The 13,245-nt window shown below is 43.2% G+C and overlaps 1 protein-coding gene across 3 annotated transcripts in view; it reads right to left on the bottom strand.

The window, feature by feature from the left end:
* The window catches only part of LOC146186181 (cytochrome P450 3A24-like), a 44,809-nt gene extending 39,777 nt beyond the window's left edge, over positions 1 to 5,032 (bottom strand). For all 3 annotated transcript variants that reach the window (XM_084607076.1, XM_084607078.1, XM_084607077.1), the window contains exon 1: positions 4,905 to 5,032. In XM_084607076.1, the coding sequence (XP_084463202.1) occupies positions 4,905 to 5,017 (113 nt within the window). In that variant the 5' untranslated portion in view covers positions 5,018 to 5,032. The remainder of the gene's footprint in view (positions 1 to 4,904) is intronic.
* Positions 5,033 to 13,245: the final 8,213 nt, after the last annotated feature.

The following is a 13,245-nucleotide window of genomic DNA, read 5'->3' as shown; positions in this document are numbered from 1 at the left end:
CCCCAGAAGAAAGTGTTTGCAGGTGTCATACAAATGTCCAGTTTTTTTTCCTAACAATTTTTCTATCATGGCAGTCATACAGTCTTTAATGTGCAGTTGCGCATATTGTTTCAATGACCTATTAACTACAGTGTTTTACCATCCGTGCAAGTGGTTGGACAAGTTTAAAAGACTTCTGAAAAAAAAAAATAATAATACCAATAGCAATGAGACACCAATACACTTACATAAACATGGATATGGCCATTTGCAGATGTCATGCTGAGGTTGGGTTTCAGTGTTCGTATATTGAGTTTGCATCGTTTTCAGAAGCAGCATTTTTACAATTCAGATAAATCAAGGCCAAGAAGAGAACAACACTTCTGAAAGTGACGCAAACTCTGAATATGAACCCCAATGCAATCATAGCTACAATTTCTATTGCCTATATTCAACATCTTCGACCTGCACAAAACTACAATACTTGTAGTCAGCATTAGAAATGCCATGAAAGCGAAACTCGGCTGGCCCCGGTCAAAAGACCATAGGAGGGAAGCAATTGCAAACAGAATTGAAATTAGAATAAAATAAGGTTTGGCATAGGATCAGGAATAAGAGATATTGGTGACTGAAAAAATGAAGATTGTGGCTCAAGGTATGTCGAATAGACCCGGTGCATTTGTTTTTCAATGATGTCACACGAATCTGACCACTGTTTTGATCTGGGCTCGTGGATAAAAAGTATGTCGAATGAACACAGTACATATTCTTCCGGGCATGCCGGATGAATGCGAACGCTGTGTTTTGATGCGTTCAAGATATGTCGAATGGACAAGGTACATTTTGTCCGCATGCGGGTACATCTGTCTTCAAAGTTCGATGTACCAGATGTATCACATGAGGAATTTGCATAGGTTTGGTACCACGAATATGACGCCGTGTTTCAATTGTAACAGGGCAAACCCAAGTTGACAAGATTACACAAGTGTGAGTTGCACAATGGCTAGCTTTAGCCACTCTTTTTTCCGTGTCTACATACTGCCCGAAACAGAACGAATGGCGTCCGATCACATATACTTCCAGTGTGGCAATACACTGTTTGTCACAGTGTTCATGCATGAAAAACAGCATGCCTTTCAGTTGTATACTACTTGGCACAAGTTGCTGGGCAGCAGCGCTGAACTCCACATTCACTCCTGGCTATTTTCATGCAATTATGTGATTTTCTACCATGTACCGAAGTCAAGTGCTACGCGCCTTTTCCTTGACAGGCTCGCCGGCCTGAGCTGGTCATTGCCACTGTACCAGCATAGGCCTTCAGCATGCCTTTCACCATGGCTGTAAGGTAGAATATAAAGGAAAGATTTAATGAGAAATATTGCATGCCCTCAATCTGCATGTTAAGAAAAAGTAGCATAGCTTAAGGACGGGTGTGTTCCCTGCTGTGATGGCATAATGGTTAGGGCACTCAACAGCTGTGGCCAAGAATGCAGGATCGAATTCCGATCATGACGACCGCTTTCAGATGGAGGCAAAAAGCAAGGCACCTGTATGTGCTGTGCAATGTCTCACATAGCCTGAGTCAGTTTGGGACATTAAACCCCATAAGCCAAATCGAGAGTCACGAATGCTGAGCTCTGTGTACGCGTAGCAAGCGGAATGCAGACATGTTAGGGGGACTTTTGTATTCACCGAGAATCGAATGGATACATTGGAGGTATCTTTAGATAGTTCGAATAACAGAAATGGCGTGCGAAAGAAAAAAAGCTGTCACGTTTAACAATGGATGAGTGGTTGCATTATAAGTGTCCACTTTGAAACAGGGTGGTGGTAGTTTTCACCAAGCTCGGCTTTTTTTTTCCTTATATCTTGAATGCTGTCATTAAAGCATTGATTATTTCATTATTTAGGTTACTATATTTTTAATTCTACCCTCTTACCTTTATGTCATTTGTCTGCTTTCCAGCCACCAATCTTCGAAATGGTTTTTACTAACTTGCAGCGCAGATTCTTTCCCCCTAACACTAGTGCCTCAAAACCCTAGGGCCTCATGGAGAGCGACTGCGCCTGCGTCGTCATTCAGATGGCATAAGAGTATAATTGTTTGTACAGACTCAACCCACACTGCACATGTGTAATCTTTTTGGTTAAATTTCTTTTTGCTGCTGCGTGTTCTAAGGCATCCAGACCAAGCTTAAAAGGAATAGGGCACTGCCTCTTGAGTTATTAAAGAAATATTTCTTCCTGATCTTCCTTTTTCAATTTCCATGTACTTTTACACTCTCTCTGTTTGTTTTCCATGGAATTTATCCAATTTTCACTTGCCATGATTTTTACCTGTTGTTTAGCGCTCTTTATTTCTCCGTCGTTGTGTCCTGCATTGTTACTGGCTAGTTTCCTAGTTCTTTTCCTCCATTGTAAGTCAATGCGCTTCAGATATTGCTCTTCAGAACAACCTTGAGTTGGATATAAATTTAATTCAATTCAATTCAAGATACTTTAGCTGCCCACCTGTTACGAACCATTTTCCTCGGGCATTCCTCTTGCAAATTTTACTCTGAGCTTCCCGTGCTTCGAAAGATGCCCAGCCCATACATCCTGTACCGCCTCGTTTGTGGTTTTTGCTATGGGCAGCTGGTGCTAATTGTCCAGCAGCTCTCTGATTTATTTCTAACCTCGACCGTGCCTCTGCCTTTAGGCCCAAAACCGCAATCTCAAAAGCAAGCCCTAGCACCACAGTTTCTTTCCACGTACACCTCAGCACTTCATGCCTCTTGCATACCCACATGTCCAATGTTTCATTATCCAACACCTTTTAGCGCTTTTTTGATAACATACTGTTCATGCTTTTCCATGTATTTCAGTCCTTCGCTTATCCATACCCTGAGGTATTTATGTTCTGTTACTGGGTATTTCATGGCCTTGTGTTTTAGGCATCTGATTGGTTGACGTAATGGACATTGTAGGCCTGACTTATTGGACCATTTGCGGTAAAGCTCCTGCACATGTGCGACAAAGGCACAAATAGTGCCTTCTGCAGGCAATTTGATACATTTGGTAGACAACCAAAGGTGCCGGCGAAACTTTCCATTTTGGACGACAGGTGGCACTTGCTTTTCCGTAAATGGTTGACTGCACTAAGACTGAGCTTAGAGTGTCCCACCTCCACTAGAATTAACTAGAATTTGCTAGCCTTCCTCTGGCTATCTCTTAACAGTATAATATCATCCACATACATTAAATCGAGAAGGCGCTGATGCTTAATCTTTACAGAAGATTAAAAACCTGACTATTCTCTTGCAGCATTCATTCCATATAAACCATATAAAGCACGAACAGTAGTGGCAATAGAGGACAACCTTCCTTTAATGGGAGACGCAGGTTAAAAATCACAATTTTCCTCGTGTTATTAAATTTTTGTTGTATTGGGTTGTGCATTTATTAACGAAACATCTCACCATGTTTTGTTATAATCTGCACAGTACAAAATTAGAATTAGTTTTTTTGCAAGAAGGGGTGCACACTCATTCTCGAAAGCGCCTATGAATGCTTATTTCAAGACTGTTCGTTCAAGTTCCTTGCCCCCATATTCAGGCACCGATGCGATGTGTATCCCCAAGGTTAGAATACTTTTTTCACACTCTCTAACCAAAAAGGACCTGCTATCAGGAATACTTATCAGACAGCTAAAAATACCAGAAAGAAAAGGCAAATTTTGGTTCATGGCAACAGTGGATTGGCTGGTAAACCGAAATAGGAGCTTGGAGTGACTAAAGCATACTAAAACGCAGAATATAACCTTTGAACGCTGTTTTCGCACCACTAGGAGCCTGGTTAACCAAAGTGCTCGACAAGCTGGTGATAGAAGAAAAAGAATATGGAGCCTAGCCAAAGAGGCACGCCCAGCAAGCAACCAAGGACAGTATCTGACAAGCGCTGACAAAGGACGCTGCGCAGCTGTAAAGATGAAAAAAAGAGGAAACTCGAAGCAATCGCCCCAGAACAGTGTCGTGTTTGAAAAGAACGGTCCAACGAATGCACCAGGACACTTGTATTTATTCATTTGTGCCCTAAATTTGAATAGCAAGTTCTGAAATTTTTGAACTCATTTTTTTTTTCAGCTTGCACTTTTCACAATGGCACAAGCGTTAGGAAAATTACAGTTTCCAAGCTCTTAAAAACTACTTTCAAGGTGATTTCTGCACTAAAAGGTTTTTAGCAACACAATAATGTACTTTTTTGATTCCTAATTATTCTCGAAAAAGTATCAAATATGAAACATAATGCGAAGAGAAAAAACGAAGTTCGTTTTCAAGTGCTCAGGTTTTTACAAAAATGTCTAAAGAACCCGCAGTTGGCCTATCCTGCACAATGAACTATTCAAAGGTTACCTAAGCACAAACGGTTGTACATCTCCACGATTTTTGAAATTAGTTTTCTTAAGATGACGTACCTAATTATACTCATTATGACCGCTACAAATTGTTTTTCTGATTGTGCTGAGGTGATGTGATGACTGATCTGCTTTACGCATGGGGTTTAACGTCCCAATGAATGACGCGCCTTAGTGGAGAGCTCCGGAAATGTTGACCACGGGCTAAGGTGATGAAACTAAGAATATATTCTAACAAAAGGAATATAGGCCGTCCCTGAAAATGTTATCGAAATCGGTACAACAGCTCAAGAGTTGGCCCTTTAGCACCGCATCCCCATTAACCATTTGCATACCTCTACATTTTTTGCAGGTCCCGTCTAGCAAGCGCGATCCTATTAACAGTTCAAATGTTAAATGCAGGTCACGTCTAGCAAGACAGTTCAGGAAGCGTGAAACTGCAACCGCTACAGCCGCGGCCGCCTCGTCGAACAGGGCGCGCCGATCCAAGCGGCCGTACTGCAACGCGACTACCCACATGCAGTGTACTCACAGGTAAAGTACTATGCAGGCTGTCACTACGAGGACGACGTAGTCACACAACTCGAAGAAAGGCGCCATTTTGGGAGTTACACAAGGTGAATGGATCACCAGAAACTGTAGCATTTGAAAAACTCTACGACCATGAGCGAGGCATGTGTTTAGTGGCGCCGCGTGGCTACTGTCATAAGAAACTGAGCCACAAAAAAAAAAAGAAAACCACCTGACGTCACACTAGTGTATATTGGCGCGTAATTTGAAGTAAAAAAAAAAAATGCGTAACGTATTCAGGAGAATACAGCCCCTCATGTTCCCTTTCTCTAGTTAGCAATTTAAACTACATTTTTTGTACATGATCACATATTGCATTGTCTTGTACCTTTTCTGCTCATCTCACCCCTTATGTAATACCCCGCGAGGGGTGTTTAAGGTAATAAATGAAATGAAATGAAATCAGAGGGCAGATGTAGAACACATCATGTTTAAATGTGAAAACATGTAACCACCGGAGGAGGGCCTGCAGATTACATATTTGGAACAGTGGGAGGCCGCATTGCTTAGCTCTGATCCAGGCCGGCAACACGCCATTATGGCCTGGCAAAAGAGGTCGCCGAGCTCCATCGAGCGACGATCACACCACGGGCGACTTGAGGAGAAGCGTCCCCTCACGAAGAAAAAACACATCAATTTCTCATCAATAAGTTTTCTCCGTAGGTCTACAAACGAGACGTGTTCAGATTACAAAGGGCCTAAAGCTTGCGAACAAGCAACGTACCATATGTCAAAAGAAACACGAACGGGAAAACTTAAACACCAGCGTTAACACGCATATCTACAGGGTTTCCAAGCTAACTTTAGCCAAGGGTTAAGAAAGAAAACATTCGGGGTATGCAAGTCAGGGGGGTCTCGAGGGCAGGTGTGTGTGTGTGTGTGTGTGTGTGTGTGTGTGTGTGTGTGTGTGTGTGTGTGTGTGTGTGTGTGTGTGTGTGTGTGTGTGTGTGTGTGTGTGTGTGTGTGTGTGTGTGTGTGTGTGTGTGTGTGTGTGTGTGTGTGTGTGTGTGTGTGTGTGTGTGTGTGTGTGTGTGCGCGCGCGTGTGTACGTGTGTGTGTGTGTGTGTGTGTGTGTGCGCGCGCGTGTGTACGTGTGTGTGTGTGTGTGTGTGTGTGTGTGTGTGTGTGTGTGCGTGCGTGTGTGTGTGCGTGTGTGTGTGTGTGTGTGTGTGCGTGTGTGTGTGTGTGTGTGTGTGTGTGTGTGTGTGTGTGTGTGTGTGTGTGTGTGTGTGTGTGTGTGTGTGTGTGTGTGTGTGTGTGTGTGTGTGTGTGTGTGTGTGTGTGTGTGTGTGTGTGTGTGTGTGTGTGTGTGTGTGTGTGTGTGTGTGTGTGTGTGTCGGCCACACACCAGTAATGCAGTAGCCAGTAACGCAGAGCAGGTATGTCAGCGGGGATCCGGATAAGGAAGTGGAAAACGGGAGCCATTAGCACTGTCTAGTCATATAATTAAAGGCGAAACTTAAGGGTCCCCCTCATCCTTTTCTTTCTTTTTCAAACAGAAGGCAAAAATTAGATTTTATGATGGCCTGTCAAACGGACAGCAGAGAAAAGCATAGCTATCTAATTGCAGGTTTCATTGCGTTCCAGCACGAACTTAATTTTTTTTTTAGTTCCTCTGGCAGCTACTCGTCGTAGGTTAACATGAAATGGCCAAACTTCAGAGTAAATATATTGCTGCACTATCCTTCATTTCGATGCACCGGCAAAGTGCGAAGGGAAGGAAATACATTTAAGTCTATATGGCATCTTAAAATGACTTTTAAAATCAAAGAGTTGTTTCCTGGGTAATGTTGTTCAAATTGAGAATGTGTACATTTAAATAAAAGGCTACATGTGGAGCAGAACTGATATATCGGAATATGGGGGTACCAATGAAATCCTCAAATTCTGAGTATAGATTAAATGACCATCTACACCTTAATACGCATTATTATGGCGCGACACAATTTCTAGTTTGATTAAATTGGAAGGTTGAATTAAACGGGAGCGAATTAGTGATGCTCAACAGCAGTGTTTGGGTGACGTGTCCAGTAAAACGCGTGCCAGTAACCTTTCTCAACGAAAACATCTCGTTAGGCAATAAGAGCTGGTGATTGTGGCGTAAATCTGGTAATTTCTCCTGGGCTATAGCAGCCCACTAAGAATTATATATATATATATATATATATATATATATATATATATATATATATATATATATATATATATATATATATATATATATATATATATATATATATATATATATATATAGTTGTGACCAGAGTTCCGGTCGAGGTATGCGCAGACTCCAGCAGCTGACAATGGAGGCGTACTTAGCGGACGCCGGCGAGCGACCGACGCCAAAAGCAGGGAAGCGGTGGCGACGGCAGGTGTTTCCAGCTGCGACGACTAACCCCTCCCGCCTCCCTCCTTCAGGATAGAGACCAGCTGCCCTTCAAGCCTTAATCCCCGTGGCGCCACGACGGCGACAACAGGGCACCTATTCTTGTGCTTAATGGGCACGAGGCGCGTCGGCGAGCAGCATTGACCCCGCTCGCCGAATTCTCGAGGCAAGCAGGTGACCCCCTTGGAATTTCGCGGGGTGAATGTCCACGTCGAACGGCGGCTTCTCGGACCATTTTGTCCTGGTGCCGAAACTCCATCACCCGCACAAAATCGTCATCGACATCAGAAGATTTGCCCTCGCCACCGGAAGATGTGCAAGGAAGTTCACCCTCGGCAGTGGGCGGCACCTCGAGTGATCCGTTGCCCACACTGATTGGATAGTATCGATGAACTTTGTTTCCCCAGCTAGGGAACTGGGGATAACAAACCATATTTAACTGACGGGTTTTGTTTGGACAGATAGCTCCGTTTTCCTCTCATGACTTGTACTTTCTTCAGTATGTAGAAAGTGTATATAAACGTTACTTTTTTCCTCTCCTCCCTGACTGTCTTTCGCCTCAATGCATCGTCGCTTCCTGAACCCGCTGCGGCGAAGCTCGCCCCCTGAACCCGAAACACTTCAATATATAAAGTTTCAGTCGTCACAAAAAAAAAGTTCTTTGCGGTTTTTGACCACGATCCTCTAAGCCACAGAAACTCTTGTAGTAATGTCAGTATTTTGTATTGTTACCACAAAAAATTACTACATGATTACTAACCGCAGGAAATTACTACAGAAAAAAAAAAAAAAACTACAGAACTGCGAAAATGCACTACACAACAGCAGAATTAATTATCAAGTTCCAGATGAACTACAGAAAATTTTGTCATGTTTGACACGGTTTGAACAAAGCTACAGACTTGCACGCCAAGGTTGCCTACACGTATGAAATAATGGGGGTCTGTGATCTAGAAAGAATATATATTTTTGTAGATAGCGGAATGCAAAACATATATTTAAGTAAACGTGACATATTTTAAGTACTGTTTAAGCTTGATGTGAGTGAGAGCGACAAAGCGACGCCGTTATTCCGGAGTTTCGTTGCGGTGAAGAAGCATAGTTACTCTGTATAAGGTTTGGCATAAATTTGTGCTCAGAGGCGTACGAGTGTAGAAAGAGGTTTTATTTGTATTTTTGTTTGGCTTATCAAGTCTAGTGTGATAATTAACGTTGTTCGAATGCGTGCAAGTTTCCCGTCCACAATAAGAGCTGCATACCATAGATCTCTGGTACTTGAATGCACTACATTATTTTGGCACAATGTAAGGTACCTATCAGACAAGCCTCAATCGCTTCCTAAAGCATATTGTGAAGTCTATATGTATACCTGCAGCGATTACACTAGGCTAAAGCGGTGACAAGATATTTTATTTCATAATTATAGCCATGTTTTATAAAATTGATTGTGCTTCGAGCCGTGAGAGAACATTAAGATATATGTTGTTTGATATATACGACACATTCGTGATGTTGCTTTATTCCTACTACTGTAACAGCCATTTGATCAATATTTAAACGACTAGAACACATACAAGTTATCGATATGAGGATACTTAGCGTTTATCAGCTGTATTGCTGTGTGTTGGACGACATGTGAGGACCTTCCTATCATTAGATAAGAAGCGCACGTGTCAGATTCTCGACCTCGCAAAGTGCGTGCTAGAGATGCCGCCATCAGCCACGAAACACTCTCAACTCGAAGCTTCTGACTTCGGACAAACATATAGATCGAGATAAACGGCTTGGAGCAGCGTTCCTCGCGACCTATAGCTATGAGCTTATCCTTGAATTTTCTGTCAGCTATATAAATGCGCGGCACACGTTTCGCCAAGGCAGACACAACATAACAGACATTTTGGTTCACAAAGGGTGATGCGATGGAGCAACGGCCTATGTGCATGGGCGAACACAAGAGCGGCGTTGTTTTTTTCGAACACTTGCAGGAAAAAGCCTGCTAGTTCCAACTAAACATTAAGTTGTATGCACATCGACGAGCTATGGTACCCGCTACGTCGTTCTTTACAGAAACAAAAAAAAAAAAAAAAAAAAAGGAATCACTAAAAAAAAAAAAAAAAAAAAAAAAAAAAAAACCAACCGAGCGCAGGCTGCAGCTCAAAATAACCGATTCTGGGGCTAGTCGGTGCGTACAGCGGCGCAGTGACGTCTCAGGACTAAATACATTTTCTAGAATTCTACTAATGTCCTCCCTGTTTCGTACTTATAACTCCAAACAGCCCCATCAAGCCAATAATCCGTTAAAAGGAACATTTAGACGTTAAACTAATGATCCAACGAGAAATAAGGTTTGCACGTAGGAAAGGCAGTGGCAAGCGGCAGCAATGTTGCCAGAATGTTGTATACGTTCCGAATTTTACACGCTAAAGAACTCATATGAGAAAACAAACAGGGGATACTGTGGCGAGATGGTAGGTATAATACACCTAATCCTCCTAGAAGAAACAACAGAGTAATTAAGTTACATAACGCAGTCAAAGGACGGAACACACAAGACCGACGCTGCGAATGCCTTCGGGAACTGCACAAGAATGCTAAATTGGGCGAGTTGGTGCATTGGCATTTTAGGAAACGTAGCGCAAAGAAGAAAAGGACAAAAAAGAAGCGCTCGTGTGTGTTTCCTTCTTTTTTTGTCCTTGTCTTCTTTGCGCTACGTTTCCTAACATGCGAATGCCTTCGGGTTGTTTTTGTTGTACATGACATCCAGCCACCCGCTAGCCTAGCTTTCAACACTGAAGCAAAAACAATATTGTCGATTCAGAAAATGAATATCCCGGGTTGAAATTCAATAATGGGCATACTTTTAATTTCGGATGCGTCCATCACGACCATGGCCACGAAATTCGACAGACTCTGCCCCTTTCTTTCGTTTACCGAATTATATGTAGCGCCACGTGAAAGGTACAGACAATACTGGCATGTCCCATTGCCCGAACATAAGCGGTAATTGTTCATTAGCGGACCAGTCTAGCTGCCAAAGGGCAGATATTTTTTTCCGCCAAATAAAGATCTGAACTGAATTGTTGATGTTTATTTTTTTTTTTCATTTTTTTTCACACTTCGTAAGCGTTGATTTTTAAATTGCATCTTTTTTACCTGAGGAATTCGCTCGTGAGGTAGATTGTGCGAGCCGTATATTTTTATCTTTAACACTCTACACAAATTTAAGATGGCCTGTATCAGTAAATTACTACGCTCCAACGATAAAGGTAAGCTATACGTGGAGTTTCATGAAAAAAGGCAGGAGGTGAACAACGAGTTCTTTGAATAGCGGCAGATACCACAAGTAAATTGCTTGCGTCGGCGCAGCTTTCATATTGGCAACGCATGACATAAACTGGGCTTCACCGTTATTCAACGCGAAACAGTTATCGCGATCTCCTTTTCAGTCTGCAGATGTCACAGTTTAAGTCGAAGGGAGGAAAGTTTTCGAAGTAATTTTAGCAGAAAATGCGTCTTTTGTTGCCGAACAACAGCTTGTAAAGACATCCAGAAAGACTCGCAGATTCGACTGTGTACCGATACTAAGAGAAAAGTGCGGAGTCGTTCTGACTTCTCACATTAAAGTCTTAGCTTATCTTTTGGCTTCACGTTGCTGAGACAAGAATCCTGAGTTATCTATACCCTTGTTACAAAGGCGTTTTCAACAGAGTTCAGTTGACGGTCAGTTGAACTGAACGGCAGTTAGCGATGTCAGACGGCAGCGCCAACTGCAGTTTCTGGCCAGCAAGTTCAACTCAGTTCAACTTTGGTCGGCGGTCGTAGTTGAGCTATGCTCCAATCAAGTGACAATATGGCTGTCAGCAGACACACCGCATCGGCCGAGTCGGCGGCATTACCAACCGCAGTGTGTTCTAAAATCATACGGAAGGTTGTTGCCCTGGCTATCGCACGTCAAACCTGCAACTTTAACTACTCAAACAAGTCTTAAAACATAAACGCAAAAAAGCGGCATGAAAAAAAAAAAAAACGGCGGTTAAGCAACGAAGCCAGACGTGCCTGAAATGGGACTTCCTGTGTTGAGTTCAGTTGTCGCCTACCCGAAAGAAAAAGCATGTGCAAAATGCGTAATTCAATAACATAAATCATGCAAATTTTGTAAAAAGTCATTTTTAATTAGAAATAAAACATTTTTTTTTTTTTAAAGTAAACATTGCTTGCGTGTGGCGGGATTACGTGATTCCGAGGGACAGTTGAGTTTCGCGATATGTTCCGTGTAACTATACAGTCGACTGCGGTTCAGTTCAACGTCAGTTGCAAAGCTTAACGCCGCTAAAAGGCATGCATTTTATGGGTGTTTCACAAGAGCTATCGCTTACATGCGTGTGATGGCACAAAAGACAAAACACATCGCGAGTACCCGGAAAACGGTCCATTTCTTTCTAATCGGCAGATGAGCGCATGCTCCGGTTCTATTATTTGCTAACTGTTATCGGATAGTGTAAGGTACCTGCTTGTGTCATTGTTCAATGGCAGAGGGGGAGGACAGACTATTGTCACGTAGTGGTATAATGCCGTTGGCGACAAATGAGCAGGCTTGAAATTGACTGGAATAAATTCTTTGTTTGGCTAAATTGCGTCTGCAAAAGAACTAAGCAATGGCGTGCGGCGATAGCAACAAGCATGCTCGGCGGTCGCCGATCTACGAATGCCGTCACACCGCAAACTTTCAATTTAAATGCGGCGAGCCAACATCTAGATAAAGCCGCAAACGGGGACTCGCATAACCTAGAACCTTGCAGAAACACACGTGTGTGTTCGGAATCTTCGAGACACATCTCGGCGCACGGGCGACAAAGAAACTTATAAAGCAGCGTCGCGACAACGGGCATGAACAAGGAATTGATACGCGCGCCAGGATCAGAGTAATAAGAGCGCGTGCCGGCGGCTGTCGATAAAAGATGGTTGGTTGGTTTGTGGGGTTTAACGTCCCAAAGCAACTCAGGCTATGAGAGACGCCGTAGTGGAGGACTCCGGTAATTTCGACCACCTGGGGTTCTTTAACGTGCACTGACATCGCACAGCACACGGGCAGATAAATATTTAAGACTTGCGGCAGTATTACGTACATTGAATGTGCTGACGATTACTGCGCTTTTGTCTGATGTAGTCTAAATTTTGTCGGTCGTGCTGGCGCAGTGGCTCTGACTTTCTGGCACCGACCCAAGGATGTGGGAGCGAACCCTACCACTGAGTCCAGACTTCAATGAAGGTGAAACACAAAAACGCCTCTCTGCTGCGTGATGTCATCGCACGTTAGATAACAACTGGTCTAAACTCACCCGCGGGGCTTGTGGACTTTTAACACGTTAAACCCCGCAAAACACGTGGCACATAATAGAAATTACATGCATCGTTTTGCACCGATAATTAGGAAGTAAATTACTGCTAAGAACCTTCAGCGGATATACCTATGAAATTTCCTATATGATATTAGTTTTCTGAGAAAGTGTTATTGCTTCCAAGAGCTTATCAGTTTCGGGTAACGCAATACGAACGGCATTGTTCGGAAAAGTTACGACAGAAGCCTACACTAGCATGGGCATCCACTTGTAAGAGCTTCACTTGTCCCCTGTGAATACTCGCGAGCTTCGGTTCTCCTACAAATCGGGGTTCGGCAGGTTAGAGAGCGGAGTTCTTCGTTTCGAAGAAGTTGTGAAAAGGCGTTATTTTTAAGGTCGACGCGAACCTTTTCTTGCTCCGAAGAGCGCACACCAAAGCTAGAGCATAGACGAGCTCGCTCGGGTGAATAGGGCGGAAGCGACGGCCCGTTTGCGACCGATGAGGTGGACACATTCAGAATTCGGGTATTTGCCGGTGTCTGTGGGCTTCCGGAAAATGGTAATGCCAACTCCGTCCG

Source organism: Amblyomma maculatum, chromosome 6, assembly GCF_055883805.1.
Source record: "Amblyomma maculatum isolate TAMU_Amacu chromosome 6, ASM5588380v1, whole genome shotgun sequence".
NCBI lineage: Eukaryota > Metazoa > Arthropoda > Arachnida > Ixodida > Ixodidae > Amblyomma > Amblyomma maculatum.
Note: the sequence above shows the minus strand (reverse complement) of the source record. Positions and strands in the feature narration are given on the sequence as shown.